Source organism: Portunus trituberculatus, chromosome 37 (genome assembly GCF_017591435.1).
Source record: "Portunus trituberculatus isolate SZX2019 chromosome 37, ASM1759143v1, whole genome shotgun sequence".
Lineage (NCBI taxonomy): Eukaryota > Metazoa > Arthropoda > Malacostraca > Decapoda > Portunidae > Portunus > Portunus trituberculatus.
The window spans coordinates 24,845,230-24,857,735 of record NC_059291.1 but is presented as its reverse complement, the minus strand read 5'-3'; the positions used below and the strand labels follow the sequence as shown (position 1 = coordinate 24,857,735).

The 12,506-nt window shown below is 40.1% G+C and overlaps 1 protein-coding gene across 1 annotated transcript in view; it reads left to right on the top strand.

Annotated features, from left to right (window-relative positions):
* LOC123514164 (structural maintenance of chromosomes protein 5-like) overlaps positions 1-12,506 on the top strand; it is a 138,526-nt gene that overhangs the window by 63,724 nt on the left and 62,296 nt on the right. Inside the window, exons 21-22 of the mRNA XM_045271814.1 lie at positions 1,154-1,270; positions 7,270-7,378. Coding sequence (XP_045127749.1) covers positions 1,154-1,270; positions 7,270-7,378 — 226 coding nt within the window. The remainder of the gene's footprint in view (positions 1-1,153; positions 1,271-7,269; positions 7,379-12,506) is intronic.

Genomic DNA, 12,506 nt, shown 5'->3' with positions numbered 1-12,506 from the left:
CAGTGGTAAGTCAACAACTACTTGTAGTAGCATTTGAATTAACTTGATAATAATAGTAATAATGATGTAAGGATTTCTCAGATTATGCAAGTACAGGTAACTCGATTTACGCGATAGATGTGTATATCAAAATTCACGTAAAACAAAAAAGTAATTCTGATATGAAACAATAGATAATAGGGGAGATGTGGGATGTGGTCCAAAAAAATTTGTACAAAATACTCTATTTATTTGACAAAATTAACATGATTTTATTATTTACCATTGTAAATACTAGAAATGTATTTAAAGTAAAGGGAAAAGCAAGAAATAATAAGAGAAAACAACAAAACAAAGAATATGTAAATACAACACTCACTTCGTCACTGCCTTCACCACTCACACCACAGTCAGTCACCATCTTCCTCTGAGCTTTACCACTTTATCAAAAATCCACTTATCAAAAATAACCCTACATGCAGAAGAAAATGAAGGACGTTTTGGGGCCATCTTGGTGAATTATAGGCAGATTGAAGAGATTCCGTCTGTATTCAGTGCTGGCAGACTGCAAATGAGGCACGAGAAGAGCGGAGCTCCCACCTATCGGCCAGCTGCGGAACTCTCTGACGCGCAGTTTGAAATTGCATCTGGCGCTCAGTTTGAAAATGCGGTTGGGCCAAATTGCATATAAGCAAACCGATCACACAAATTAAACTAATTATAATATTTTTTTGGTCGCGTTATAACAAAAACGCGTAAATCAAACACGCGTAAATCGAGTTATGAGTAGCCATGGTGAAAATTGCACTAAGGTAGTAAGACACAGAGTGGAGAAAGATACGAACATGAGTGGTGTGCAGGTAACAATGAGCTTTGAGCGCTGCAAGTGGGAACATCATGTTGGCAACGCTCGTGGGGAACATCTGGTGGCCACATCACGAATTTGAACCAGCCATGCACAACTCATTTTTTTTTGACATCTTGTTATGCCAAATAATTGTGTAAATTTTTACCTCATGTTATTCCAAAATGTATATTGTAAACTCATATAATTCAAGAAATCCTTATAATAATATCATCATCTTACCATCATCCTTCATTCATTTCCCTCCCTCCCTCATCATCACCAGTATTCTCTTCTGCTATTACTACTGTTTCTCTCACCTCTCCACAGAATCCAGGAAGTGGAAGAACAGCAGAGATCTTTAAGAGCAAAGGAAGATCAGCTGTCAAAGAATCTTGAGATTTGGAGGAATGAAAAAAGGGCTCTTTCTTCACGCAAGGAAGAGAGGTGTGTATATTTACCTAGTTGTATTTACCTAGTTGTGGTTTTACAAGGCCTGGGCTTTACGCTCTTGTGGCCCTGTCTCCATATCTGCACTTATCCAATTTTTCTTTAAAACTATGCACACTCATTGCTAACACCTTTTCCTCACTCAAACTGTTCCAAGTCTCAACAGTGTGTGTGTGTGTGTGTGTGTGTGTGTGTGTGTGTGTGTGTGTGTGTGTGTGTGTGTGTGTGTAATTCACCACCATGGTCGCCTGCTGGTCACCCAGCCAGTCTTCTCCATTATGGAGCGACCTCAGAGCTCATTGACCGATCTTTGGGTAGGACTGAGACCTTAACACACTCCACACACTGAAAAAGTGAGGCCACAACCCCTTGAGTTACATCCCGTTCCTATTTACTGCTAGGTGAACAGGGGCTACACAATAAGAGGCTTGCCCATTTGCCTCACCGTCTACGGGACTCGAACCCGGACCCTCTCAATTGTGAGCTGAGCATGCTAACCACTACACTACGCGGTGTGTGTGTGTTTCACTGTTTGATCTGCTGCAGTCTCTCATGAGACAGCCAGACGTTACCCTACGGAACAAGCTCAGAGCTCATTATATCCAATCTTCGGATAGGCCTGAGACCAGGCACACACCACACAACGAGACAACAAGGTCACAACTCCTCGATTTACATCCCGTACCTACTCACTGCTAGGTGAACAGGGCTACACGTGAAAGGAGACACACCCAAATATCTCCACCTGGCCGGGGAATCGAACCCCAGTCCTCTGGCTTGTGAAGCCAGTGCTCTAACCACTGAGCTACCGGGCATGTGTGTGTATTTACCTATTTGTGTATTACAGGGCCCGAGCTAAGCTCTCTGTGACCTGTCTCCTTGTCCATTCCTGTCATATCTCTCTTTCATCTGATTGACACACACCGCATCAACAACATCACTGCTCAGTTTATTCCACTTATCTATCAATGCTACGATGCGGGAAACTGTATTTTCTCACGTCATTTAGACAGATGTCCTTTATTAGCTTTTTTCCATGTCCTCAGAGATGATTACTTGTGGTCACCTTTATCAACTTTCTGTCCAGTATGTCAATCTTGTTCACCAATTTATACATAGTTATCATGTCTCCTCTTGTTCTTCTCTCTTCTAATGTGGTCAGCCCCAGCTTCCTCAGTCTTTCCTCATAGTCTAACTCCCTGAGTCCTGGTACCATCCTTGTTGCCAGCCTCTGTACCCTTTCCACCTTCTTCACATTTTTCTTCATATGCAGTGACCAGACACATGCTGCATATTCTAACTGGGGTCTTATTAAGGTACATAATATCTTCTTCATCATTCCTTCATCTAGGTAGTGGAATGCAAGGCCAATATTTTGAAGCATGTTGTATGTTTTCCAAAAATCTTGTTAATGTGTTTCTCCGGTGACAAGGTGTTTTGCAGTTACTCCTAAGTCTTTCTCCTCATTGGTCTCTTTAATTTTCTCATCACCCAGCCTGTAATCCCTGTTTGGTCTGTATCTACTTCTTCCCATTTTCATAACATGGGTCTTGTCTATATTAAATTCCATCTGCCACTCCTTACTCCACTCATATATTTTATCAAGATCTTCCTGTAACTTGTTACAATCTTCCACATTCTTTACTCTCCTCATAATTTTAGTATTGTCCGCAAACATGTTCATGTAACTGTCAATTCCTACTGGCATATCATTAACATAAATCAAAAACATGATGGGACCCAGCACTGACCCTTGTGGAACTCCACTGGTTACCTTCTTCCACTCGGACTTCCTTCCTCTCACCACTGTTCTCATTTCTCTTCCCATTAAGTAATTTTCCATCCATTTTGCTAGTTTATCATTTACTCCTCCAATCATCTTTAGTTTCCACATCAGTCTATTGTGTGGTACTTTATCAAAGGCCTTTCTCAAGTCCAGGTAGATAGCATCCACCCATCCTCTCTATGTTGTAGTATGTCAGTCACTCTTGAATAAAAACATAATAAATTGGATACGCACGATCTTCCTTTTCTGAAACCAAACTGCCTTTCACTCAGAATGTTTTCACTTTCTAGATACTCACTCCACTTAGCTTTAATTACTTCTTCACATACCTTGCACAATATACTAGTCAACGATACTGGTCTATAATTTAGTGGTTCCATTCTACTACCATTCTTATATATAGGCACAATGTCAGCTCTTTTCCACTCTTTCGGGACTAATCCTGTTCGTATGGAGGTTTCCACAATATCAAATACTGGGTTCAACAATTGATCCTTACATTCATTTAGCAACCTCCCAGATATGCCATCAGGCCCCATTGATTTATTAATATCCAGATTGCTTATAATTTTCCTTACATCTTCCTTAGTAACCATGATGTCCTGCATTTGCTTTATTTCCGTAGGCCTTCCTCCCATAAAATGCTCCTCCTTTGTAAACACTTTGCAAAAGTTGTCATTCAAAATTTCAGCTATATCTCCAGCATCTTCATATACTTCTTCCCGTTTTTACCTTTTCTATTGCCTCCCTTTATTTAGTTTTCCATTTATGAATTTGTAAAACATTTTGGGTCACTATCACAGTTTTCCACCACCCTCTGTTCATATTCCTTCTGTGCTGTTCTCCTTACTTCAACATATCTATTCCTTGCTGTTTTGTAGACTTCTCTTGATAATACATCACTGTTTTTCTTAAGTTTCTTCCATGCCTTTTCTTTGTTCTTTTTTGCTTCTTCACAATTTCTATTAAACCACTGTTTATTATTTAAAGTCCTCTTTCTGTGATATGGCACAAACTTTTTCACAGCAGAGTTATACAAATCCATAAATTTATCGTATTTCAATTGCATATCCCTTTCCTGGTATACCACGGACCAGTCAATTTCATGAAAGAACTCCCTTATATGGTTATAATTTTCCCTAGTATAATTTAATTTTTCCTCTCTGTGTTCCACAATCTTATTCGTGCTTAATTCGTATCCAGCTCAAAGCTTAGGACATCATGATCGCTTTTCCCAAGGGACTTTCATGTTCAATTTCCTTTTTAGAGAGATTCCTGGTAAATACCAAATCCAACCTTGCTGCAACATCTTGTCCCCTGCACCTTGTTGGTGATCTCACCCACTGTGTCATCAAGTTATTTGTTGCTACCTTTAACAATTCTTCTGCCCACTCACCACCGTTCACCACTTCATAGTCTTCCCACACTATTTCTTTGCAATTAAAGTCTCCAACTATCATCACTCTATCCTTTCTGATGAGTTCTTGCTTCATTCTGTCTAGAGTATTTCTCATCACCATTTGGTACTGTTCATATTCCCAAGCACTGGTTCTGGGTGGTATGTATACTGTTATAATATTAATGTCCCTCTTGCCATCTGTTATAAGCATACTTATCACTTCCTCATTTCTCTTACTATAGTTCACCTCCTTCACTATCAGATCTTCCTTAGTAAGAACCATTATACCACCACCTTTATTTTTTCTATCATTTCTCCATACTTTGTAGTGTTTTACAACAAACCAGTCTAGCTTTATTTCGGCCTTAGCTTTGTTTCCACTACACACATTATGTCCGGTTCGTTATTTCTTAGGTAATCCATACATTCTAGCCTCTTAGACAGAAATCCATCTATGTTCGTGTAAGTCACTTTTATTCCATTCCTAGTCTCATTCTTCCATGTAATGCCTATTCCGTCTGTTTTATCCACCACTTCTTTAGCCTCCCATTTCTCATCCTCCAAAAAAACTTGGTCTTTTCCTCCTCTGTTCTTTCGTCATTCCTCTCCTTCACTTCAGTTACAAGCTCCTTCATTTTCATTCGCTCATCTTGTGACATATTTCTTCTTATGTAAATTGTTTTGGTTTCCTCAGAGTCCTTAAGTTTCCAAGCCCTCCTCAACAAGGCCTCCGCTGCCACCTGAGACTTTAATTTCAATTTTAATGGTCTATTCTTGCCTTCCTCAAAAGCTCCCAATCTCACACTTTCTTCTACCTCAGCATATAGGTCCTCTTCTTCCACAGAGATCTTGTTCAGTAAAGACTTAATTCTGTCATTTTCCTTATCCCTCCTGTCCTGCCAGTTCCTGTTAGTTTCTTCCCTCAATCCTATTATGATCACACATTTTTTCTTTTCAGCAATATCTTTCACCACATACTCATTTTCCTTTAGTGCCTTTACCATTTCCCTCTGCGTAATCCCTTTATTTTCCTCTTCCTGCTTTTTTACTATCTCCCTAAACGACCTTTGTACCTCCTGATGTTCATGGTTCACTTCTTTCATCCTGGTATCAATTACATTAAGACATTCCTCTTTCTTCAAGTTCCCTTCGGATATTTTTATCTCCATTTCCATGAGTTTAGCCTTCATCTCTTCACATTGTTTCCTTAGTTGTTGGTTTTCTTTCTCCATCTCTACTTTTTCCTTCAATAGCTCTTTATTCGCTATCGTTAACAAGTAGATCTCTTTTTTTAAACGAATCATTCTCGGCTAGAACTCTATCCAGTTTTTCTTCTATTGACAAAATGTTTAGGAACTTACTTTCCAGTGCCTGGATTCTTGCATCCATATCAAGTTTCTGCAGTCCTTTTGGCGTAGTAATAAAACCTTCAAAGTCTCTAGTTTGCCTGGACGCCATTTTTGTTATTGTCAGCTGATTACGGCCAGAACGATCACCGTCCACACTCCCCTCTCAGGGAACACTCTCCATATCCCTCACTTTCAACACTGAGAGACAGTAGGACATTAACGGACACTAACTTAGAGTTACCCTGGCCCTTTAATACCATAGGTATTTTCTTTTCTCCCGTCCGCAGCCTGAGACGAGCCGTCCTCTCTCAGCGACGGCGGCGACGTGTGTGTGTGTGTGTATTTACCTAATTGTATTTGTGTGTGTGTGTGTGTGTGTGTGTGTGTGTGTGTGTGTGTGTGTGTGTGTGTAGGAGAGAGAGAGCTATTATTTGTGATGATAATATTCAATACAGGTTTACTCTTTGAGCAAAACATTTATGCTAGAGGAAAGTGTGCAGAGTTTACACTGATGGGCCAGATACTCACATAATTTCATAAACCTTACAGAACATGTGACCTAAGAATGTGTAATGTAAAACTTTAAAATGGCATTTGTAGGAAATGTATTTTGTATGAGAATTATACTGTTCTATTTAGTTAAAGAATATACCTCTACTGAAATTATTTTAAAGAGGCATTAGTGTTAATATCTTCATACACTCACTCAAGAAAATAAATCTTGCAGTGAGATCTAAAAATATTTGAACTGAAAATGCATGCATCTGTATGACATACTAATGTTCCTGACATCAGATAAATGCATCTTGTTATGTATAATATGATTATTTTAATATGAAGAGCAGTTAACACAACTCAAACACGGTACCATCACTCCAGTGTTATGTCAAAGCAGGACTTATCACTCATCACTCAAATGCCCTCTGTTATCACGACTCTTGTCTTTGTGCTGCCACCAAGAGCTAATTTCCATAACAGACGACAAAGTTGGAATATGTTTGAGTAATAATTGTGTGACAGGCATAAGGTTTATTTAGCACAGATGTGGGAAGCATTAATATGAATGCTCTGAAGTCCAGGTTTTTTGGGGAAGAGCCATAAAATTGTAACATGACTGCCAAGATCCTTTGTTTAAGGACACTTATTTGGCTACACATGAAATATTGGGACACTGTCTGTGGCTCACACATCTACAATAATATTAAAAAATTGTGGCAAACAAAGCAGTTATTTTTTCACCAGCAGGCAAGTGTCTTAATTGGTGCTATGCAGTGAAGTAAATAACTGTATATCTGACAGTAATGTTGGCTTGTTCTTAGCTGTCCTTTGTGGGCAGAGCTTAGGAGCATAACTAATAAGGGAGTTTTTGGCAACCAAGAAGATGCCTTAGGTTATGTAAGATTAGGTTACATCAGGTAATGTACTCAGCCATACACATCCCATCTTCCTCTCACCCTTACAGAAGCATGTTGGTGCAACGCATCAATCACAAGAAGAACCAAATCAGTGAACACGAGGCCAATGTCATTGACTTGCCCGCTGCCAAGGCTGCCATGATCTCTGTGGTGCAGGTGTGTGTGTGTGTGTGTGGGGAGAGAGAGAGAGAGAGAGAGAGATTGTAAGTGTTTGTATGTGGGAGTAAAAACAATGTATATGTATGTTTGTCAAAGAGACAGTGCATACACATGAGAGAGAGAGAGAGAGAGAGAGAGAGAGAGAGAGAGAGAGAGAGAGAGAGAGAGAGAGAGAGCATGCATGTGTATGTGTATTCACAAAGGTCTGATCACAAGCTCAGAGCTCATTATTACCGATCTTCAGGTAAGACTGTTACCTTACACACCAGGAGGAGGTAGCAGACACCTACCAAAACATTAATGTACTCCCAGTGAGATCTACTAGCACTAGTTCAGGGGGTACTGTGAACCTTCCATTAAAGCTAGTTGTGATCTCACAACTCAAGGGGGCAGTCACAGCCTACCCTCTAAAGACAACTCTCCTTCACACAAAACTACATGCACTTACCACACATACACCCTTCACTTGAAAATAAAAATTTAAAAGAAAAATGGGTACTCGTTTTAACAACGCCTCGGAGTCCCCTTCTGGGGAGGGGACCAAAACTGGCCCCAAGTCGGATGCCTCTCTTGATAACGACCCCAAATGCCTTGACACCTCCCTCACTTTTTTCTACATTAACTTCTGCAACATTTGCAGTCTTAGATCTAATTTTCAATCTGTAGAACACCACCTCTCCTCTACTAAACCTCATCTTCTTTTCCTCACCGAAACACAGCTGTCTGAGGCAACTGACAGTAGTCCTTTCTCTGTTCCCTCCTACTTTCTCTATTCTCATTTTCATTCCAAAGTTTGATGTTGCGTCTAAGTGCACAACGACTCAACTTGCTCTCGTGCCCACGCTCTTGAGTCTTCTGAGTTTTCCACCATCTGGCTTTGACTTAACAGTAACTCTAAAACTAAATTCATCTGTGCTGTTTATCTCTCCCCTAACTCTTCTGACTATAGTAAATTCTTCGACTACTTAACTTCCAAAGTGGAGCACATTCTGTCCCTCTATCCTTTCGTTGAGATTTCCATTCTAGGAGATTTCAATGTTCACCATCAGCTTTGGTTTTCCTCTCCCATCACTGACCATCCTGGTGAACTAGCCTTCAACTTTGCTATCCTCCATGACCTAGAGCAACTGGTGCAACACCCTACTCGTATTCCTGACCGTCTTGGAGACACGCCCAACATTCTTGATCTCTTCCTCACCTCTAATCCTGCTTATGTTGTCACCCTTTCATCTCCGTTGGGCTCCTCTAATCGCAATCTCATTTCTATATCTTGTCCTATTTCTCCAATCCCTCCACAGGATCCCCCAAAGCGAAGGTGTCTCTGGCGTTTTGCCTTCCGTGTCAGAGACCCATCTCTTTGTGCTGAACGCATTACAGAGGTGATAGTGTCTGGCATAGAGGCGTACATTCCTCATTCTTTTTCTCAAACCTAAACCTTTTTTAAACCTTGGTTTAACTCAGCCTGTTCTTGTGCTATACATGATAGAGAGGTTGCCCACTTTGGGCTTCCATCTCGTAAATCTCATGCACTTTGTATCTCTGCCCGGAATCATGCCAAGTCTGTTCTTTAACTTGCCAAACACTCCTTCATAAATAGGAAATGTCAAAATCTTTCTAACTCAAACTCCCCTCGAGAATTCTGGCATCTAGCCAAAAACATCTCAAATAACTTCACTTCTTCATCTTTCACTCCTATATTTCATCTTGATGGCATCACTGTCATCTCTTCTGTCTCTAAAGCTGAACTCTTTTCTCAAACCTTTGCTCACAACTCCACCTTGGACGATTCTGGGCTTGTCCCTCCCTCTCCTCTTCCCCCTGACTATTTCATGTCTACAATTAAAATTCTTCGTAATGATGTTTTCCATGCCCTCGCTGGCCTAAACCCTCAGAAGGCTTATGGACCTGATGGGGTCCCTCCTATTGTTCTCAAAAACTGTGCTTCTGTGCTTGCACCTTGCCTGGCCAAACTCTTCCAACTTTGTCTATCGACTTGTACCTTTCCTTCCTGCTGGAAGTTCGCCTACATTCAGCCTGTTCCTAAAAAGGGTGACTGTTCTAACCCCTCAAACTACCATCCTATAGCTTTAATCTCTTGCTTGTCTAAAGTTTTTTAATCTATCCTGAATAGGAAAATTCTCAAACATCTGTCACTTCACAATCTTCTGTCTGATCGCCAGTATGGCTTCCGTCAAGGTCACTCTACTGGTGATCTTCTGGCTTTCCTTACTGAGTGTTGGTCATCCTCTTTTAGAGATTTCAGTGAAACTTTGCTGTAGCGTTAGACATATCAAAAGCTTTTAATAGAGTATGGCATAAAGCTTTGATTTCTAAACTGCCCTCTTATGGCTTCTATCCTTCTCTCTACAACTTTATCTCATGTTTCCTTTCCGACCGCTCTATTGCTGCTATGGTAGAGGGCCACTGTTCTTCTCCTAAATCTATTAATAGTGGTGTTCCCCAGGGTTCTGTCCTGTCACCCACTCTCTTTCTATTATTCATTAATGACCTTCTTAACCAAACTTCTTGCCCTATCCACTCCTACGCTGATGATACCACCCTACATCTTTCCACGTCCTTTCAGGAAGTCAACAGATCATGCAGGGACACCACAGAATGCCTGACTTCTGATCTTTCTAAGATTTCTGATGAGGCAGAAAAAATCTAGTAGTTTTCAATGCCTCAAAAACTCAATTCCTCCATCTATCAACTCGACACAACCTTCCAGGCAACTATCCCCTCTTCTTCAATGACACTCAACTGGCTCCCTCTTCCACAATGAATATTCTCGGTCTGTCCTTTGCTCATAATCTTAACTAGAAACTTCATATCTCATCTCTTGCTAAAACAGCTTTTATGAAGTTAGGTGTTCTGAGGCGTCTCCGCCAGTTTTTTCGCCCCTCCAACTGCTTACTCTGTATAAGGACCTTATCCGTTCCTGTATGGAGTACTCTTCGCATGTTTGGGGGGGTACCAGTCACACAGTTTTACTAGATAGGGTGGAATCAAAGGCTCTTTGTCTCATCAACTCCCCTCCTTTGACTAATTGTCTTCAGCCTCTTTCTCACCGCTGGAATGTTGCATCTCTTTCTATCTTTTATCGCTATTTTCATGTTAACTGTTCTACTAATCTTGCTAACTGCATACCTCCCCTTCTCCTGCAGCCTCGCTGCACAAGGCTTTCTTCTTCCTCTCATGCCTATTCTGTCCAACTCTCTAATGCAAGGGTTAACCAGTACTATCAATCATTCATCCCTTTCACTGGTAAACTCTTGAACTCCCTCCCTGCATCTGTATTTCCAAATTCCTACGACTTGTCATCTTTCAAGAGGAAGGTATCGAGGCATTTGCTCCACAACTTTGGCTGACGGTTTTGTACTTTTTAGAGGCCCAGCACTCAAGTGGGCCTTTTTTATTTTTTTTTATTTATTTATTTATTTATTTATTTTTTTTTTTTTTGCCCTTGGCTGGCCCTCTTCCCTACGTAAAAAAAAACTAAGAAAAAAAAAATATATATTACCTTGGTTAGGGGGTCAGTAAATGCCTCACTTGTCTCTCGAAAAATCCACGAGATGACCAGTTCCATGTGTGGTACCAACCTATGCCATCTGTGGTGGCCAACACAGACTCAGCATTTTAACCAATAAGCTACAAGGCAGTGTGTGTACATGTATTTACCTAGTTGTAGTTTTACAGGGCCTGGACTTTATGCTCGTGTGGCCCCGTATCCATATCTACACTTATCCAATTTTTCTTTAAAATTATGCACACTCTGCTGACACCACTTCATCACTCAAACTGTTCCACGTTTCAACACATCTTTGTGGGAAACTATATTTTTTAACATCTCTAAAACATCATCCCTTCCTCAGTTTTTTACTATGCGATCTTGTGCTTTGAATGTCATATTCTTCTCTCAGGATCAGTTTCTCATTATCCACTTGTTCCATTCCGTTGATCAATTTATAAATTTGTATCAGATCCCTGCTCTCCCTTCTTTGTTCCAGGGTTGGTAGATCCATAGCCTTTAGTCTCTCCTCATATGTCATCCCTTCAAATTCTGGAACCATTCTTGTAGCCATTTTTTGTAATCTCTCCAGCTTCCTTAGTGTTTCTTTTTATGGGGTGTCCACACTACTCCTGCATATTCTAATCTGGGTCTTATTATAGTACTTATCAATTTCTTCATCATTTCTTTGTCCATGTACTGAAATACTATTCCAATATTCCTTAGCAAATTATATGTCTCTGAAAATTCCATCAATACGGCTTACCAGTTGATTATTTTCTTCCATCGTCACTCCCAAATCCTTTTCCTTTTTTACTTTCTCCAGTTCTACTCCATCTCCCATCATATAAATTTCCACTGGTCATCTTTCACTCTTTCCCATTTCCATGACATGGCTTTTGTCCACATTAAATTCCATCTCCCATTTTTTACTCCATTCCCAGATCTTGTTTAGGTCTTCGTGCAGTATTTCACAATCCTCTTTTTTCTGTATAACCCTGCACAGCTTCACATCGTCCTTCTGGTATGTTGTTTATATATATATATGAGAAAAAGTATTGGCGCCAATACTGACCCCTGCAGCACTCTGCTTTCTACTGCTCTCCACTTGGACTTCATATCTTTACCTAGAGTCCTTATTTCTCTCCCCCATCAAATAATTTTCCATCCATCTCAATGTGCTTCCTTTTAACCCACCCTTTTCTAACTTCCACAGTAACCTTGCATGTGGCACTTTATCAAATGCCTTTTTTAAATCCAAATGAATATAGTCAATCCATCCCTCTCTCTCTTGTACTCTATCAACTATTCTAGAGTAGAAACTCAATAAATTTGTTACACACGACCGACCTTTTCTAAAACCAAATTGGCTATTTGATAATAATTTGTTATCTTCAAGGAACTCGATCCATTGTTTCTTTATTACTCTTTCACACACCTTACATATTACACTAGTTTCTGATACCGGTCTGTAATTTAAAGGTTCTTCCTTCCTTCCACTCTTATATATGGGAACCAACTCAGCTCTTTTCTATTCTACTGGTGTTGTTCCATTTTCTATTGAGCATTTTATGTTGTATATAGGACTTGCTAGTTCTTCCCTACATTTTTTCATTA